The sequence below is a fragment of the Ischnura elegans genome, chromosome 5 (assembly GCF_921293095.1).
Source record: "Ischnura elegans chromosome 5, ioIscEleg1.1, whole genome shotgun sequence".
NCBI lineage: Eukaryota > Metazoa > Arthropoda > Insecta > Odonata > Coenagrionidae > Ischnura > Ischnura elegans.
Window position 1 is genome coordinate 58776069 of NC_060250.1, and position 18672 is coordinate 58794740.

Consider the following 18672-nt stretch of genomic DNA (forward strand, 5'->3'; position numbering starts at 1 on the left):
TCATTTGTGAATGCGTTCCTTATTTCTTCCAGTCATATATTAACCCTTCCCTCCTGTCATGTATTTCAAAATACCTACCCTCGCTACTCAATACCAATTCCAAGTATCTATTATGTCCAGGGACGTGTTTAGATGAAAAGAGGCTCTTGGCTATTCCTCTAGAATCTTTTCTAATAACGAAAAAAGATCGGATGCTTTTCCGGCGTATGCTGGTAGTGAAGGCTATTCGAGTTCTCCACCGGGTAATCTCCTTCATGGCTGCCGACGTTTCGGGGTACGAGTCGTACTCCATCTTCAGGGCTGAGTGTCATTTTCTAATAACGTTAAAATGAGTTACATATTATCGATAACACGAATTTAACGGAACGTCGGGATATCAAAATCAATAGGGATGTGCGTTTGCCTATTCCAATTTACGCCAATCTACACTTCATTTATGCAAGAACAAACCAGAGGTCAATATTTTCCATAGCATGCAGTGAACCTAAGAAGTATACTTTATTGCAATCTATTATTTACGAACGAACCCAATGAGCCAAACCCGTCGATCTTAACCAAGACATTTTTATTCTCGTTTATTAGTAATATGCGTAGAATTTCTCCTTTTTCGGTGCAGTGTTTTTGTATTCAATGTTTTTATAAAAGTGTAATTTTAATTCTGCTGACCATTTGAATGTAGATCCCTTTTATCTCGAGAGACAATGTTGAAGCTTAATTAGCAGTAAGGTAGATTTCCGGCTTCCGTCTGCGTTGCCATTTTGATGGCGGCGTTTCCCCTACTGTGCTGTTTGTGTCCTCAGGCCTGACTTCAGCCTGAACCTACGGCACAGTAGATGAAACGTCGCCGTCAAAATGACAACGCGGACGGAACCCGGAAATCTACCCTACTTCGAACCTGAACGCCTCGAAAACTTACATCAGAAACTGAAGTCTGGTTAGTCTAGAGGAAAATCCGGCCCTCACAATGTCCATCACAAAAGCTTCCTCTCATCGCAAGCCATGTCAAGAACTTCTACGTTCCTTTTCCTTACCGTTCACTCCATCGTCCCTAAAACAACCGAGGGCTAATTCCATCCTCTTCTATTAGGGATGAAGTTTCCGCGCCATTCGTCGCGAATATAAGCCAACCCCTAACTGAGACCAGGGGCGCAGCTAGGAATTAAGGCTGGGGAGGGTTAGGTGAAACTAAACCAGGGTGTGTGGGGGGTATAGTATACCAGGATAAGTGGTAGGTAAGAAATTTATAAATTGCTGAATTTTAAGATAAATGGTTGAAAATGGTGAGTTTTACGGCTTTCTGATAGATATTTTATTAATCCTTACACTATTATATTAGTTATATCAATACAATTAAGTAAAATGGATTAAAATTAAAAATTTCTCTGAGCTCTGGGGGGGGGGGGGGTTATCCCCCAAAACCCCCCCTCGCTGCGCTACAGACTGAGAATAAATCTAAATAGCTATAACTATATAGTTCGAATTTCAACGGATAAATTTAAGCTTTTTCCAGCAAATCTGATATCTTCGCTAGAAATCATAAGAAACATGGCAGAGATAGTAAGAGGAGAGTTCATTGCAAATTAAAAAATAAGAATAAAACATTAAAGTTTTCAGTACATGACAAGGAATTTGAAATTCTATTTTTAAGCCATAATAGAAACGATTATCGATACAAAGATAATAACTACCTTTTGTCTCGAAAAATCGTGAGAAGCTAATTTTTAAAAAAATGTCAATTTAATTTTTGGTGTAGATCAATCAATATAATTACAGATAAATGCTATTTTGATCGTTTGAAAAAAAATCAATTTTATGCAAATGCTTTGCTTCCGTTGGGTCTAGGTGTGTTTTGCAGCTTAACTTTGATTACCAAATACATCCCATTGCTCGGCACTTCTCTCCATGCAAATGAGCACAAACAAGTCAAATTCCAAATAATATAACTTCCAAAACAATTTATAAATTATTTATTAAAAACAAACATGAAATTTCCATAGTCTTACATGCATTCTTTCAATGACTAATCATAAAATCATATACTCATCTGCAACATATTCCTGTTGTTGATATCTATATGGAAAGTTAAAATCTTTGAAGAATACTCGAAAATGTCATTAAATAAATGTCAGAGTGCACCATTTAGAACACATCGCTTCATTTCATTCACTTGAGGTCCACCAAGAGGAAGAGATAAAAATCCCCCTAGGTCTTGGCAGTGGTGTAACCAGGAATATGCTTTGGGGGAGATGAGATGGCCTGGGGCGGGAAAAATTTTGAGAAATGTCATGTCTGAATATGCATTTTACATCATTTTGGCACTAAAAATTTAAATTTAAGCAGATGTGGTAATAATATTTCAAAACTAGGCAATATTTTTAAATAACTTTTTTATCTCTCTGATGCTTTGGGGGGGATCTATCTCCTCATCCCCTCCCATAGTTACTCCACTGGGTCTGGGCACAGGAGGGCCCGCCCATACCCCAGGGATGATAGGGAAGCGTTGAGGAGTCCACATGCGTTCTCTCCGAGCAGGGCCTGGTTCGGCTCTGGGCGGTCCTGTCTACTCCAAAGACACATGTCCCCTCGATAATCCTTGTTATTTGGTTGCGTTGGTTTCACAGGGATTTGACAAAAAGGGCAAACTTCACCAAATAGAACAGATGGAAGTGGCGTGTGTTTTCGTGAAGATCTTATACTTCCAGCTCTGAAATTGGTCTCTTGTCGGCGAAATAGCGCCATCCGCACATCACTTGTCCTTGTTTACATCTTGGTCTGCTCTTTTGAGCTTACTCTCCCGGCATATTTGCCCATGTCTCTGCGTGTGTGTGAGTGTCAAGGCTTGTCGGTTACGAGACTCTTTGGTCCGTGCGGTCACTTGCTCCATCCCCGCAAACCAATACAATAAACCCGGGTCGGTACAAAAGGGACGAGTGTAACACGTTACGGATTTTTGGAGCATTTTTTATATTCTATTCCGTAATCGAGGCCGTAGACCTCAAATCCTTATCTTCTGAGGGCAGATAGAGATGCTGAGAAAAAATGGTTTAGGCGGATGCGGCAAGGGGATTAGCCGAACAATAATTTTTATCACAGTTTGGTCACCTTCTCCATGCTCGACATCCTACTGTTCGCATAAGGTCTGCAATCCGCATCGTCGACTTCCTCCCGTTCACTCACGGGATCACACGCAAGCACGGCAAAATTGCGCACGCCGTGTGCGAGACCAACCTCCCGCGTCCCCTTCACCTGGTGCTGTCCCATCGCACAGCGACAAAGATACCGCAAGCTACCTCTCGTATCCGCCATCCTGCCCGCTATGTCATCCAAATGCTGGTCTTGGATGTCGCTGGTCAGGCCACTGTTTTCCGACCCCCTCAGCGCACCACAGATGGCGCTAGTCACGGTCCCGAAACCATCCGAAACCTTTTCGTTCTCGTTCACATCCACAATTTGCCTCTCGGATTCACTCACTTTCGCCCTGTATTTACCGTACCCGATTCCACTCAAGCTCCCCATTTGTCTTTGAGGACGACAGCGACGACGAGACACTTTTGACACGCGGTGTATCGAGTCCAAAACCTGCTGACGCTCATCCTCGGGCAGCAAGGTGGATATCTCCTGTAATACCTTAAACAGAAAGATGTTTGTTAGCGGTTGTTTGACGAAAAATGGATGTGGCAGGAGAAATCTGTTGGTGGGGACCAGGGGCGCAGCTAGGAATTAAGGCTAGGGGGGGGTTTAAGGCGCAAAACACTGGGGTGTCTTAGGGTGTGGAATACCCCCCAGGGTAAGCGGAAGGTGCGGGGGCCCTCCCCTGGATAATTTTGCAGATAAATGGTTCAAAATGGTGAGTTTTATGGCCTTCTGAGGGATATTTTATTAATATTTACACTATTCTATAAGTAATATTAATCCAATAAAATGAAATGGATTAAACTTAAAAATTTCTCTGTGCTCTGGGGGGGAGTTTATCCCCCGAAAACCCCCCCTCGCTGCACCACTAGTGGGGATAGGGTGACGAAATGAAAAAATTAAGGAGAGGGGAAAGATAGGAGCGATTTACCAAGAAACGCTATATACAGGATGTGTGTTATGGAAGATGTGCGTTGCATGCTAAAGCATGGTAGTACCCAGCGAGGGGCTTGGGGGGGCAGCTTCCCCCCCTAGAAGCAAAATTGCAGAAGTTTTTAACGAAAATCAGAACTAGATTGGAACGAAAGTTTTCAACAAATTCTCTTTTAACCCATGAAAAATGATATTAGAATTAGGCATTTAACTAAAATATTTTATTCAAGCATTTAATTTTATAAATTTAGCGCAGTTATAATTTTCTTAAAATGTTGGTTTAATTCACCTTTTCCGTGCAAAAATGTAAGACTTGAACGACCATGGCTTTCCCCCCCCCCCCCTAAGTTTTAATCCTGGGTACTCCATTGTGCTAAAGAAAAAGATTCTCCGGGAAGAGAAGATGATAGGCATTTCCTATAAGCAAGGATAGGAATGAAAATAAGAAAATGGATAATAATGGGTAATTTTAAGGATTCTAGGATGGGGAAGAGAGAAAATAAGAGATTCGCACGGCATCGCTAAAAAGCCAGTAAGCTCAAAATACATACAGAATGAACACACCAAGATGATGTCAGACCATTAATTCTCAATAACAAAAATAGAGCCCCACTAAATAAATTGAGAGAGGCATATCCAAAAAGTTTCATCAAAAGATGAACCCCAGAAACGACATGATAGAGCATATTAGAGATGGCCAGTATATATGACAAAGCCAGAAAATTTTGGGGGTTATTTAATTTGGGGAATTCACTAGTAGCTTCAAAAATTTTTCCGTGAATGGGGGAAATATACCCCTTGACCTTCTGCTATCTACTCATGGCCTTATCCAATATTACACAAAAGTGTGAGGCATTGGTGAAAGATGGAGAATCAGGATGAAAACTGATTGAAGGCTGCGACTTTTGCAAACGACTTCCTCTAAGTCAAATTAAAATACTATACAAAATTGAAAAGAGAAAAAAGATTACAGGAAACAATAAGAGAGCGTTCCATCAAAGATCCATGAAAAATAGTACCTATACCAAGTGTTCGCAACTGCATTTTCACTAGTAGCCCCCATAAAGTATAAGCACTAGAATAACTTAATGTGCAATGGTGAGAAAAATTGGTCAATGAAAGGTTTCATGCAACCAAAAATTAATGAATAGTCTAAAAAAAATATTCAAATACTTACTGAGAATTTGTGCAGGGCAATCAGTGCAGATACTGGAGTTCCCATTCCTCTGTATTGCCCGGGGCGATGAGACATCGCAACTATTTTACTGATAGGATTGTTATCTCTAAGATAGCAATGCAATGGCCGGCTGACAGTTCTACATTTTGCATTGTGAGACTGACATCTCTGAAGACGTAAAGTCAGGAACTCTGTAGAATAAAAGGACAGAAGTAAATAAATTGATACCACTTCACAACAATCACCTAATTCCGCAAATAAAAGTTTAAAAAATAGCCCTTCAATAGCTTTCCTCATCAGGTAAAGTAAATATGCACATACTTAATATGTAGATGGGAGAGGACTAAAGGAATATTTCAGACAGTGGCGCCGACTCCATGGGGCCTGAGGGGGCCCGAGCCCCCTCAAAGGTTCGTTTGGGGGGGCCGAGCCCCCTCAATAATTCAAGAAAATAATTAAGTTATATTATACTTTGTTAAATCACAAAAATATATCAGTAATTATTTTGCCCATCTTTGACGATAGTTACCTTTTAAAATACATTCAGTAATGAGTTTAAATGAATATTTAATACGGTAGAAGGCAAGTTAGCTGAAAAATAGTGGTGTGAATCATGATAGTGTTTCGGTGCTGCGACACACTTTGAATTTAACCTCTTCCAGACCAGACCAGGAGCAAGACCTCCGATATGGGCCCCCCCAATATTTTTTATAAGTCGGCACCCCTGATTTCAGACTCACACAGGGATGCTGACTTGCAAAAAATATTGGGGGGCCCAAACCGGGGATCTTGCCGCGGGAAATTTTACAAGTACATAGTGAGTTTTAAGTTTTTTAAGCATTTTAAAGAGTCATATGATCAAAATTAGAATCCTGATGACTCTAATCTCGATATCTAGACACTCCTGGGAAAATCCACAAGCCTGACACATTTTTTCCTCACACCCAGAATTTTTGAGGGGGCTGGGGCCCCCTCAGGCCCCATGGAGTCGGCACCACTGGACTCGCACTTGATTATAAACACATAAGGTACTTGCTGCCAATGTAAATATGCCAAGATCATAAATGTGACAAGAGGGCAATGGATAGACACAGTGGCGTAGCTAGGGGGGGGGGGGGTCCATGGGGTCCGACCCTCTCCCTCCCCGAAATATAAAAACACAGTCACTTTGCTTCACAAAAGAAAACAAAATATTGAAAAATAATGAGTTTACAAAAGATTTCTTTAACAAATGAAGCTTTTTCAATAATTAAAAGTGTTAAAATTAGTTTACAACCCTCTACTTAGTACTCAGTTTTTCCCAAATTTTTCCCTCTGGTTTTGGACCCCCCCACCCAAACGAAATTCCTGGCTACGCCGCTGGATAAACAGGAATTTGAGCATCCACATTACCCAATCACCCAGGGATCAGGCACCAAATCCTGAATACCCCATAATGACCCCAGGACAGCACTGAGATATGTAGGAGCACCATAGGCGTATTAAGGGGGGACACGGGGGCACGTAACCCCCGCCCCAGGCGCTTTAAAAATAGGCAAGATTTTTAATGCGGTTATCATTATGTTCATTTTATTCTGTGTATTATGGAGCCTCAATAATTTAATTTAATGTTAATATTTTCCCATCCAAATAAAGAGAATATGTTCTACAGTAATTGTTATATTTTGTTTTTAATCTCAAATATGAAAATTTGTGAGCCCCCCCAGAAAAAAATTCCTGGATCCACCCCTGGGGAGCACTATGGTTATTCCTAGAGACTAGCAGTACTGTGTGATAGCTCCCAACTATTTACTAATGATAAGTCCCTTATGCACCATCAGCATATTTCATGATACTTCAATGAATATTTTTAAACAAAAAAATCCCCTTAATTTTCATCTTATTTTTTACTATGCATCGACGGATTGAAAACCACATTGCTCATTTTTATTGGTCAAACAAATAGAAGAGATAATCATGTTAAAATTGCAAAACTGGGACGAGTAGGAATTTAACACACGCTATGAATATATACTAACAACCTAAGCAGGGACACATACGGATCTCAAATATCGATCACAAGAGCCAGAATGCATTCATAAATTAATTAATTAACAAAAAATACCATAAAGACCAGAAATCCAGACACCCTTTGGTCCCAAGCTTTCCGAATTTAAGATCCTCAACTGTATTAGATATTAATGAAATTGAATATGTATGTACTCTTTAAAACATACCTTTGGCCTTTACTGCATTAGCTCTGCTTGGAAGAGTAGTTCCAACTCTTGTCCTGGGTAGTGACAATGAAGAACCACTGCTTATGTGATCTACGTAATTATTGTAAGAATTTTTGGATTTAGGTCCATTGAAAGACTGTCGAACTGACATTCCTGGTTTTGGAGCTAGCACAAGCTGGAGTAAACCACTAGAGGACATTGTTTTATCTGAATCCAGGATGGATTGAGCCCATTTCCATCCTTTGCTATGGGCATCATATACACCCTCATCAGGAAAGATTTGCCTTTCCTCCACAAGTCTGCACCACATTCCAAATGAATGAAGCTCTTGAGCGATCTCCTCCTCATGCTTCAAGTGTTCCTCCAGGTGGATGCAGTTTTCAAGAGATGAAGCAAACAACTGACTAAGGTATCTTGCCATATATCCACCACCAATGCTTGCATTTTCTTCAAGGCTAAACCATCGCTTGAGGGAGCGAGAATTTTGAGTCCAAGTGGAGTTCTAGAAAACAAATAAATGTTGTTAAACATATAAAACAGATATTATCAAAATAATTACATATTACTTGTCTTTTACATGGTAGTTCCACTTAAAACCCAGAAGATTCCTGGAGTGTGATAGGTTCCAGGGGCGCAGCCAGGAATTAAGGCTGGGGGGGAGGTTTACGTGCAGCTAATATGTACCGGGGTGTGTGGGGGTAGGGAATACCCACCAGGATAAGTGGTAGGTGCGAGATTAATATATTGCGGAATTTTAAGATAAATGGTTCAAAATGGTGAGTGTTACAGCTTTCTGAGGGATATTTTATTAACCCTTACACTAATCTATTAGTAATATCAATCCAATTCAGTAAATTGGATTAAACTTAAAAATTTCTATGAGCTCTGGGAGGGGGCTTTTATCCTCCAAACCCCCCCCCCCCTCACTGAACCACTGATAGGTTCATCATGAAAACCTTTAACATTCCCCAATATCAGGTTATGGATAGGTCAAAAATGTATGTGTAAATTAAAAAAAAATTAAATATGATTCCAAGCATAACAAGAGTTTATACTAATATGACCTCACTCTTACATAATATGTACTATATATATGATACATGCACATTCAAACTAATTAATAATCAGTTACCAAGGAACTAATTTTTTAACAGCTAAAGAACAGGTTGGAATGATAAAAATGATCACACTTAAGTAACGATAGCCTATTATGAAAAGCAGGGGTGCCCATTTCCCCATGGTGATGGCATGCTCCTTCCAAAAGCAACAATCCTGATTGTCTGCTATAACTTTTCAAACACCCCCCAAATTTATCATCCACCCCACAATACTTCTCAATTACCTATTAAGAGTATATAGATTTGTACACGTAGAAAGATAGAACAGTAGGTATAATTATGGGTAAAATTTGAGCAACCAACATGATTGATCGTGATCTTTTGGGTGATTTATTGATGAATGGGATCATATGCGGCTCAATTCTCACTCTCATGGAATTTTTCCTCACTGAAACTTGAGTATTTTTTTATTATTTATAACTAGTATAATTTGAAAACACTTTGAAAAAATCTGATTATTGATCTGCAGTCATTCTCTCAGATAAAAACAAAAAAAAAATACTTACCTCATCAAATCCATATCTGCGTCTCCTTGAGGACTGATGAAATTTTTCTTCCTCTTTTTTTGCTCTAATGAGCCACTTCATGAGATAATACACAAATGTGTTATCATCAGATAAGTCTGCTGAGAAAGTATCTCGATCATGGATCATAGCATTCACTGTTTTATTAATTATCATTCTTTTCCCTGGAAAATCCCAAACTTGCGACCACCTTCTATCAATTCCATCATCTGGCTGAAGATTCAATAGTGAAATAAATATGTCATGAAACAGATAGTTATTTATTAGGCCATTATGTACTAAGAAAAAATATAATATAAAGAAGCACTTATCTTGGGATTGCCTCAAATGGTTCATATTTTCTCTCACAAAATCCACCTTACAAGGCAAAATCAGAGTGAGGGGTTAGAAAGGACATCTATTGCTTACTTGATGAAGGATCTTGCACATGCTTTTTACTTAAAAAATGGATAGATCTAAATGATGATTAAATCCGGGAGAACTGCTGAAGCATGAGAATGGTCTCACTACAAGATCAATCCGAGAATTCAGCTATATCAAAATGAATCCAACTATATTCAGCTATAATATTTACAACTTTCATAAACATGAAGGTTTTGGCTGTTTGCAAACTTAAGCAGACAATTGCTCCCTTGATGAGGTCTTTACAATGACTGAATGGTCTGCTCATTTCCTATAGAGTCTCATTTTGTAACTATAGAAATGGAGTTGCTTAAATAAAGAAATACGTTGGTTGTCTGATACCCTGATTACAATTTTCTTTCCTTTATCTACCAATCTGGATGCCTCTCACTCAGGTTTCCAAGAATCAATGACAGTGGATCCAAAACCCAGATATGTAAACTCACGGAAATGGTTATTAGATTATACATACTGAGTGGATGGCAGCATAAGTCACAACCAAATTCAAGATAGTCATGCATGTGACTAGCCATTGGACGACAAGCATCATCCATTTCAGACATGGAAGATATCTGATGTGACTTTCAAACATAGGCGGATCCAGGGGGGGGGGCACGGGGGCACGTGCCCCCCCCAGACCCTCAAAAATATGCAAGATTTTTAATACGGTCCCATTATCATTGCATTTGTTTTGTATTACGAGGCACAGTGGGCGGAAATCGAAAAAAGCTTGACAAAACCCTAAATTTTCACTATTTTTTTGGTAAACAAAAATGGTACAGTCCGATAGAATAATGTCCAAGGATCAAGGAACGATGGCTATTTAAATAATTGGTTCACCCATTAAATCATTAGAAGCCATTAAAGACTAGAAAAAATATTTAAAAAATTCAATTCTAAATTTCTGCAAAAATCGGGTATTTACTTTCGCTAGTGAGCCGATAATATGGTTTTCCATAAATTTCAACGCATATTTTCTAAAAGAGTAAACCTTCCCTAAGAATTATACGGGATAGTTTATTTATTTTTATCAATTTTTCATATGATAATTAAACATTCAAAAGTGCATTGTTTTTTGATTATTTTTGACATAAAGTGGAAAAAAACTTTATGAGGACGACGAGACTCGATCGTAAAATTCATATGGAAAGAAAGACCTGAATCTTAACTAAATGATCCAAAAGAGAAATCTTGCTCCAACTCGCTACCTTGCTTTTAAAGATGGGATATCTATAAAACGTCAACGCAGCCGCCCAGCCCAGCCGCGGAATATCCTGATTTAGTTTTTGCTCCAGTTTAAAGCAAATAGCAACCTCGCGAAGTATCCTTGTGCCCCACCCAGAACAAAATCCTGGATACGGCCTTGCTTGTGCCCCTCCCAGAAAAAAATCCTGGATCCGCCCCTGCTTTCAAGTACAGTTTTACGCTATGTTAACTCTAAAATACATATAACACTTTAATAAATTCTGATCACAGCAGGGCCTCGAATATAAGCCTTTTGCTTAATAGTTTGTTGAATTATCCAATAGTAACTTTCCAAGCCAATCCCTTAAACATTATTATTTTCACCATTTCTTACTCTCCTCTAATCACCATTTCCAGCCCTTACCTAACTCAAAATAGCCAGTTTTTTTCAATATAATAGGTGCAGAGGACTCATAGAAGGCATGGTATAGGACCAGATAAAAAATTGCAAAGTAAATTATCATAAATTATTCATCAAAATTGACAATCCATTTAGCCATTCCATGTTATTCAGGCCAGATGATAAAAGCTTTATCGTAGTCTTTGATTGTTACCAATAATGTTAGATGTAACATCTTGGAAAATAATTCCTACCTTCTGTATAATATAATAAAAATAAAATTCATCATGCACCTATTATTTCAGAAGTTTGCAGGCAAATAAATCAACGTTTTTAAATTTTGAGAAACAGAGAAGAATCCAATATCAGCCCTCTGACTCTACAAGTGGAAACATAACCAATTTTATCAATAAGAAGATTTTATCTCCTTTTCAGAAAGTTATTTCAGCTGTAAATCAATTAATCAGCTGCAAAACTTAAATGTTTTTCCACTTTTCCATCAGTTTTTCAAAAAATATTGTACTCACTTCTTTTGATTTCCCCATAGAAAACAAATTTCTGTTTCCTTTCCATCGTCTCATCCCACGACGATCATCTCGTAATTTGCCACCATTCTTCTTCCACCATTTATTCCTGGATTGATTTCGGCTGGGTGAGCAAAATGATACAACGTCCAAGTGCATATTCAAGGGATCCAATAGTAAAATGAATGCAAATGCCAGCTCTTCAACAGGCCCTCTCGTTCTTGACACTCCCATGCCTTCAGCAACATTTTGTTGATCCTTATTTATTAAAACAAGCAATAAAATCTTTTTAGATTTATTATGGTAAGTTACGAAATTTTAAAATATTTATGCCCAGTGAGAAATGGGTGGTGGAATCCACGTGGAACCCACGTGGAATCCACGTTGAGTGGTGGATATTTGGTGGTGGTGGATATTGAGTGGTTGGACCCACGTGGAATCCACGTTGATTTCAAGTGGATTTGTGGTGATTAGCATAAAATGATAAACAGAATTTCTAATTTGTGGAACTTAACTCTCTGGTGACATTGCGTCATTTATCATCCTGAAACCACGCCAGTTATGTGAAAATGTATCGCACATTCTATTTTTATATAATTCGTGGAAAGGCAGCCATGAGAGCACATGAAAAATCGTGGACACATATATAGAAGGTTTAGCTATAGAGTGGTTGAGGTTTTAATCGTTTTAGGACAGCACCTACTGCTGTTTTAATTTTTCCACCATATTTCCACGTGGATTCCACGTTGATTCCACGACCAAAAACACGTGGTATCCACGTTACATTTCCACGTGGGTTCCACGTGGATTCCACCACCCATTTCTCACTGGGTGGGTCCTTCCACCTTATTTCAACAAACAATTGACTCTTAGGGTCACAAACTTTCTTTTTGAAATTATATAATCACCACGAACCTCATGACCATTTCGCAAAACATTGTCAAAATGCCAAAAAGGTGTCATATTTATCTACAAAATAAATTACTAAAAATTACCAGATATTCAGAAAAGGTAGTTTATATCAGAGAGGAGTAGTAATATCTATAACTCCAGCTACTGAAAGGAAGAATTATTAAAAAGTTAAGATATAAAAAACCACCATTTGCAATTCATGATGAAGAAAGAGATCTATCGAGATAATCAACTACATCACCCAGTCTTTAAACCATAGCAACTAGCCGGAGAGCAAGATGTCATGAGTACATACACTTACTTGATTTGTAATGTATTTAACCCTTAGCAACTGCCTGATGACTTCCTGTATGTACTTCAGCTGCCTCGTTGAGTATGCTGGTGCAGGTAATGATGATAGATACTGCGATGAGAGTATTGCAGCCGGAGTTGATGAAGGAGTTGGCACTAAGGCTGTAAGACTGCTATCATTCAGTGGAGTTGGCACGAGACTGAGAAGTGCTCCATGCCACTTTTTTGTGAGAGCCACCTCAACTTCAATGTGCCTCTGGTAGTCCTCAGCACCTTCCCCTTCTCTATCCTCCACAAGTGGCTCCCCAAGAGGAGAAGAAATCAGATGAAGGCAACGCACAGCAGATTCTACATGTGCAGCATCACTTAGAAATTCCTCCTCCTCATAGTCATCTTCATCCTCAGAACTCGACGAGATATCTTCAGTTCCAAGGTTTCCTGATAGGATAATAGCATTTTGCCAAAAACTTGCTGCTGCAAAGCAAACAATATCTCAAGTCAATGTCAACAGAAAACATCAAAAACAAGTCATCTCTCTTATCATCCCAACAGTAAACTACTCCCATTGGCTAATATTTTCATTTATCAATGGCTAAGATTTTTATTATATCACATGTACCAAGGATCTACAGGTAATCAATTGATCTAAAAGATAAGTCAAGGGCATATTCAAGAGAGGGAGACAGGGCCCCACCCCTAAAACGAGTAAAATAAAGAAAAAATTAAGAACCGCAGTCCAAATCAGTTAAATGAATCCTGGGCGAGGGATGTAAGAGAATAACAGTACAGCCAACAGGGGTGACTTACAATTAATCTACTTAGAGATGACTTTGTCCCTCCTTTGTTAAAAAATATTTTTCCATTCGATGTGAACTTGCATTATATTTAATTTAAAACGGTGCTATAACTATTGGTGTTTCAGATAACTTTTTGAGATGCATAATTATTTTTCTAACCTCCACATGCAAGTTATACTAAAATCCTCACTCTTATCACACCAGTCAGAAATTATTACATCAGAATTTGACAGTTAAAGACTACAGTAAATAGATATTCATCATCCAGAGTCTTAACCAAAGCCATTCTCTGATAAGACCACTTCCACAGAAGATAATGGAGAATAGCAGGTTTTTTTCATGACCAAGAACTTAAAATCCAAGAAATGATTGCTGCTGAAAAAGCGACTATTTAAAAAATATAACAGGCACTCTTTTCCATCTTTCTACTTATTCAACAATACACCAGCTATAAATGTATTAAATAACCCTGCATATTTCAATAAAAAGTCAATTTAATACTTCAACTCATCAAGATTCTTTTCTATGATATCGTATATCAGATGATAATCTTGGCTGGCTTTTGAGTTCTGTTGCATCTCTGATATGTATCAATGTTTCAGCTTTCCCTACTTTTTCAGAAAAAAAAGTTCCGATGCCAAAATCAAATATTTGACAGAACCTGAAATCCATCAAAGGTAATAAAAACCTCTGAAGATACCTGCGATCAAATTATTCAGTGATTTCCTGTAGTCAGAGCCGGCCTTAGGGCGGGGCGACCGGGGCGACTGCCCCGAGCCCCGCGCTTTGGGGGGCCCCGCGTTCGTGAAAAAAAATTAAAATATACGATAGTTTGAAAACACAATTTCAACTATTACTGTATTGTTAAGTCCGTGCTAGACAAAAAATAATATTATGAAAAAGGAATAATAATGCAGTAATTTAAAGTAAAAAGCGCGCTTTTTATGTTTATTTTACGTTATAATTTTATGAATAAATATAATTATAAATTTAATTTGTATTATACTATTTTGAATTCAACTGCGTGATGGTATCATAACGGCGTAATTACGAAGTCTGAATTTGGGAGGGGAACACATACTTAGCCAGAGAGTGGTAGGGATTCAAAATGCTCGAGTTTGTAGATGGGGTATAGAGTTTAATATTTTAAGTGAAGGGCCCCGCACTGAAGGTTCGCCCCTAGCCCCGCACCTGCTAGCGCCGTCACTGCCTGTAGTTCATTTTCTTCTCCACAAAAATTTGATCTTGTATGTTGGTTTTGCATTTTTGTGTAATACACAAGTCTAGAAATGAAACAATAATATTAAGAAACAGTAAAACTAACCTTTATTCTGCAAAGCTGGGTCAGGTAAAGGTCTTGGTTTTCTTGCTTTAGCTGTCCACCTTTTGCTCCCCCGAAGCTGAGTTACTGCTTTTTCTCGGGGGACAGAATTGAGGAGAACCATATTGCAGCGGGGAAACATGAAATGTCTTTGTCTCTGAGTTCTGAGAGCTCCCACCATGGAATCTAGCACATGGAGAACCTGCATGGACACTGAAGTCCCCGAGGAATTCCAACATCTAAATCCATCACTTCCGTTTCCCACTGGATTTGTAACACCATAATTTGCCTTCTCCAGGTGTAAGAGATGGATGGTGTACAGCAAGTCGAGAGTAACTCTTCTCAGCCGTATCTACAAAAAATAAATGAAATCCACAGTCATCTGAAGACTCTGGTTTTTCTGTTCAAGGAATTATAGAAATTTCAGAAATACAGTTGAGGACCTCAAATCCACAATCCAGATACACGGAAAACCAGAAATCTGGAACGTTTGAAAATTCCGCTGTGTAGTGTTTCGATTAGCCACCTCGTGGCACCACTCTCTGAGCCTTGTTCTGGGACGAGTAGGAAGTTAGCACACGCTATGAGCATATACTAACAACCTCAGCAGGGACACATATGGATCTCAAATATCGATCACAAGAGCCGGAATGCATTCATAAATTAATTAATTAACAAAATATACCATGAAGACCAGAAATTCGGAAACCCTTTGGTCCCAAGCTTTCCAGATTTGAGGTCCTCAACTGTAATAATGAAATAGTACATATGCAAATTAGCTTTTAACCTGCCCTTGATTCAACCCTTTGCACTCCTAAGGAGAGTACATAACTCCATATAAGTGAAATACCCAGATCCACTGCAACATTTACAGTCTCTCATGGCCTAAGTGGTGCAGCACCAAGAGCTCTGGAATCTGGACTGTAAGGTTTACCGATGATTCAGGTATCCCATCATTGCACAATTCATATTTTTTCTCACCACACCCTTTCATTGGGCAATAAGATACTCCCGTTTGACAGTTTAAGTTCAAGTGAGCATCAAGATTTTCAATTTGTACCAAGATAAGCAAAAATTAAGCTTTCAAAACTCAACTCCTCCTTAAATTCAATGGATTACAAGACTACAATGTTTGATTCCAAATAATTCATTAATATTCACCTCCAAGCACTAATACATGCTGTGGCAGTGCTAGGGGTGGGTCAAGATGGGCCCGGCCAACCCAAATTTTTTTTCAGCCCACCCAAATAAGACCGACAAATTTCAGAATCAAAGTCCCAAGTTAAACTTTATTTTATAAAATTAAAATAAATTGTATACCTACAGTTATAGGCATGTGGAAAATCACTGTTAATTTGATAAACATTTTTTTAGACTCAAAATAAAAGTAGGTGGGGAAAAACTTGAGCAGATAGGGCAATACAACAATTTGGGCAGCACATTAGAGGAAAATGGACACAATAGCAAGGACATCAGCAAGCAAATTGCACTTGCAAAGGAGGCGTTCATGAACAGGAAGGACATTCTGAGAGGATTGTTATGTGAGAGTTTAAAGAAAAGGTTAGTGAAGAGTTTGATCAGGAGAGTAGCTCTCTATGGTGCAGAAACGTGGACACTGAGGAAAGAAGACAAGAGAAGATTGGAGGCATTCGAGATGTAGGTATGGAGTAGAATGGAGAAGGTGAAATGGACAGAGAGGAAAAGGAACGACAAAGTGCTGGATATGGTTGGCGGGGAGAGGCAGCTTTTAGATGAGATACAGAGGAGACAGAAGGAATGGATGGGAGGAGTACATATCGGGGAGGGGATGTTGAAAATGAGGTTAGAGGGTAGAATGTTAGGGAAACAGGGAAGGGGAAGGAAAAGAATAGAATTTTTAGATAGAATGAAAGGGAGTAGGCCTTACAGTGAATGAAGAAGGTAGTGCTGGAAGGAAAGGGAGGCTCCGAGATCACTTCTTTAGAACTCCATGGAAACCTACCTTAATCGGTAGAATACTATATAATAATAATTACATAAAATAAAATAAATACAATCGAAGCGGATTTCATGACAATGAAAGCTAACCCATTCTATAATCTGGTCCACCCTTGGCCCACCCATGTGGCACATGCTAGAGTCATCGCTGAATACATGATTAGTATTCAGTAAAATTCTTGCATATTTATTCCTTGTAGCTAAATCCCTGTCAAGGTGGAAATGCTCGTGTGCTCAAATGATCCTAACAGCTGTACTGGCAGGAATAAAAATGAATACTCCCAGCAGGATGACCAATGTCAGACAGGTCATGAAAAGTGTAGCAGCAAGATAGAAGGCAGTCCACATAATGGTGTCACATTAAAAAAAATGTTAAAATGAATGTGGGAATCATTAACAACTGTCATTAAACAATGAGTACAATCAAATGAGCCTCAGAAACTCTTCAAATTGATGCCAGGCCATAAAGCAGGTGTTGTTCAAAGCAGCAAACTCAGCAAAGTTTTCCAGGCATCTATCAAGCAAAACCCTTGTAATGTTAGGGCAATGATGAAGGGGAGGAAGCTATAAAATATGAAAACAAGGCGGTGAATGGGACTATAAACATGTTAGGACTGCATGCGGTGATATGTAAGAATATTGGGAACACTAGAGCGATAGGTACAGGGCATATATATGTATGTAATATGATATATGATATTAAAAAGAACTATAGTCTGGCCTACGAGAGTTGTCCGATGACTTTTAGAAGGGTCTAGTTCAGGGTGGGGGGCAAGGTTGCCAGGTAAGAAAGGGAAACGCCCAACACACATGTAAACAAAAGGGTTCCGATAAGGAAGCAGCCGGAAGGAACGACAAGCGTGAAGGACCCAAAGAAAGAGTCCCCTGCTTTGGTGATAAGAAGAGAGAGCTTGTTTTGGTGGCTCAGGCTTATTTCAGTACTTCATATGCATGTGACAACATTGTACAACTAGGCGAGGGCGTGAGGCATTTAGGGGACAGCGATTGGCTGCAAACCGTGCTGGCGCAAGGTTCTCCTCCCCTCCTTTTGAACTTCCAGCGGACAACTCTCGTCGGCTGGAGTGTGTATACATGATACCTGTTTCTCTCTGGTGCTGGAAACTGCAGCTCCAAGCAGCTTCCTCCCAGGGCCTTGACCTTGTATGCCTTCCAGGAGTGCTTCAGCTGCTGACAGTGACCTCCCAGGACCACTCTGAGTAGGGCACCAATGAGATAAAAGAGCTAATTCCATGGCAGGTGATGACATCAACCAAACAGAGCCCCTTGGTGACTCACAGCGTAAGGTATGGTGTGGTTTCCCAGGTATAAGATAGAAACCCTGTGGTAAATACAATTAACATAGAAATAAAACTCTTTATTACACTTCACCGATAATAACCTCATTTTTAGCAGCAAGAAACAGCTCTTATGTTTCCACAAATAAAAAGTGGGAAATTGCATTCAGGGGTGGATCCAGGATTTCTTTCTGGGGGGGCAGAAGCAAGGCCATATCCAGGATTTTGTTCGTGGGGGGGGGGGGGGGGGGGGGGGCACAAGGATACCTCGTAATACAAAACAAACGCAATAATAATGGGACCGTATTAAATATCTTGCATATTTTTTAAGGGTCTGGGGGGGGCACATAGTCTACCCCCCTAGATCTGCCTATGATTGTATTCTAAGTAGAAATATAAAGGCAGAAAAAATCATAGGCAAGCCACGCAAGGAAAAGAAACTCTTTTCCTTGCGTGTTCTCTTTGTTC

General features: G+C 39.2%; 1 protein-coding gene across 2 annotated transcripts in view; it reads right to left on the reverse strand.

Moving 5' to 3' along the window:
* Positions 1 to 2357: 2357 nt before the first annotated feature.
* The window catches only part of LOC124158938, a 37642-nt gene continuing 21327 nt past the window's right edge, over positions 2358 to 18672 (reverse strand). Inside the window, exons 6-13 of one of the 2 annotated variants that reach the window (XM_046534371.1) lie at positions 18009 to 18248; positions 14936 to 15284; positions 12825 to 13285; positions 11615 to 11869; positions 9083 to 9313; positions 7459 to 7960; positions 5243 to 5433; positions 2358 to 3627 (exon numbers count right to left, since the gene is read on the reverse strand). In XM_046534371.1, coding sequence (XP_046390327.1) covers positions 3088 to 3627; positions 5243 to 5433; positions 7459 to 7960; positions 9083 to 9313; positions 11615 to 11869; positions 12825 to 13285; positions 14936 to 15284; positions 18009 to 18248 — 2769 coding nt within the window. In that variant the 3' untranslated portion in view covers positions 2358 to 3087. Of the gene's footprint in view, positions 3628 to 5242; positions 5434 to 7458; positions 7961 to 9082; positions 9314 to 11614; positions 11870 to 12824; positions 13289 to 14935; positions 15285 to 18008; positions 18249 to 18672 lie in introns of both variants that reach the window. The other variant, XM_046534370.1, reaches the window with a different exon arrangement.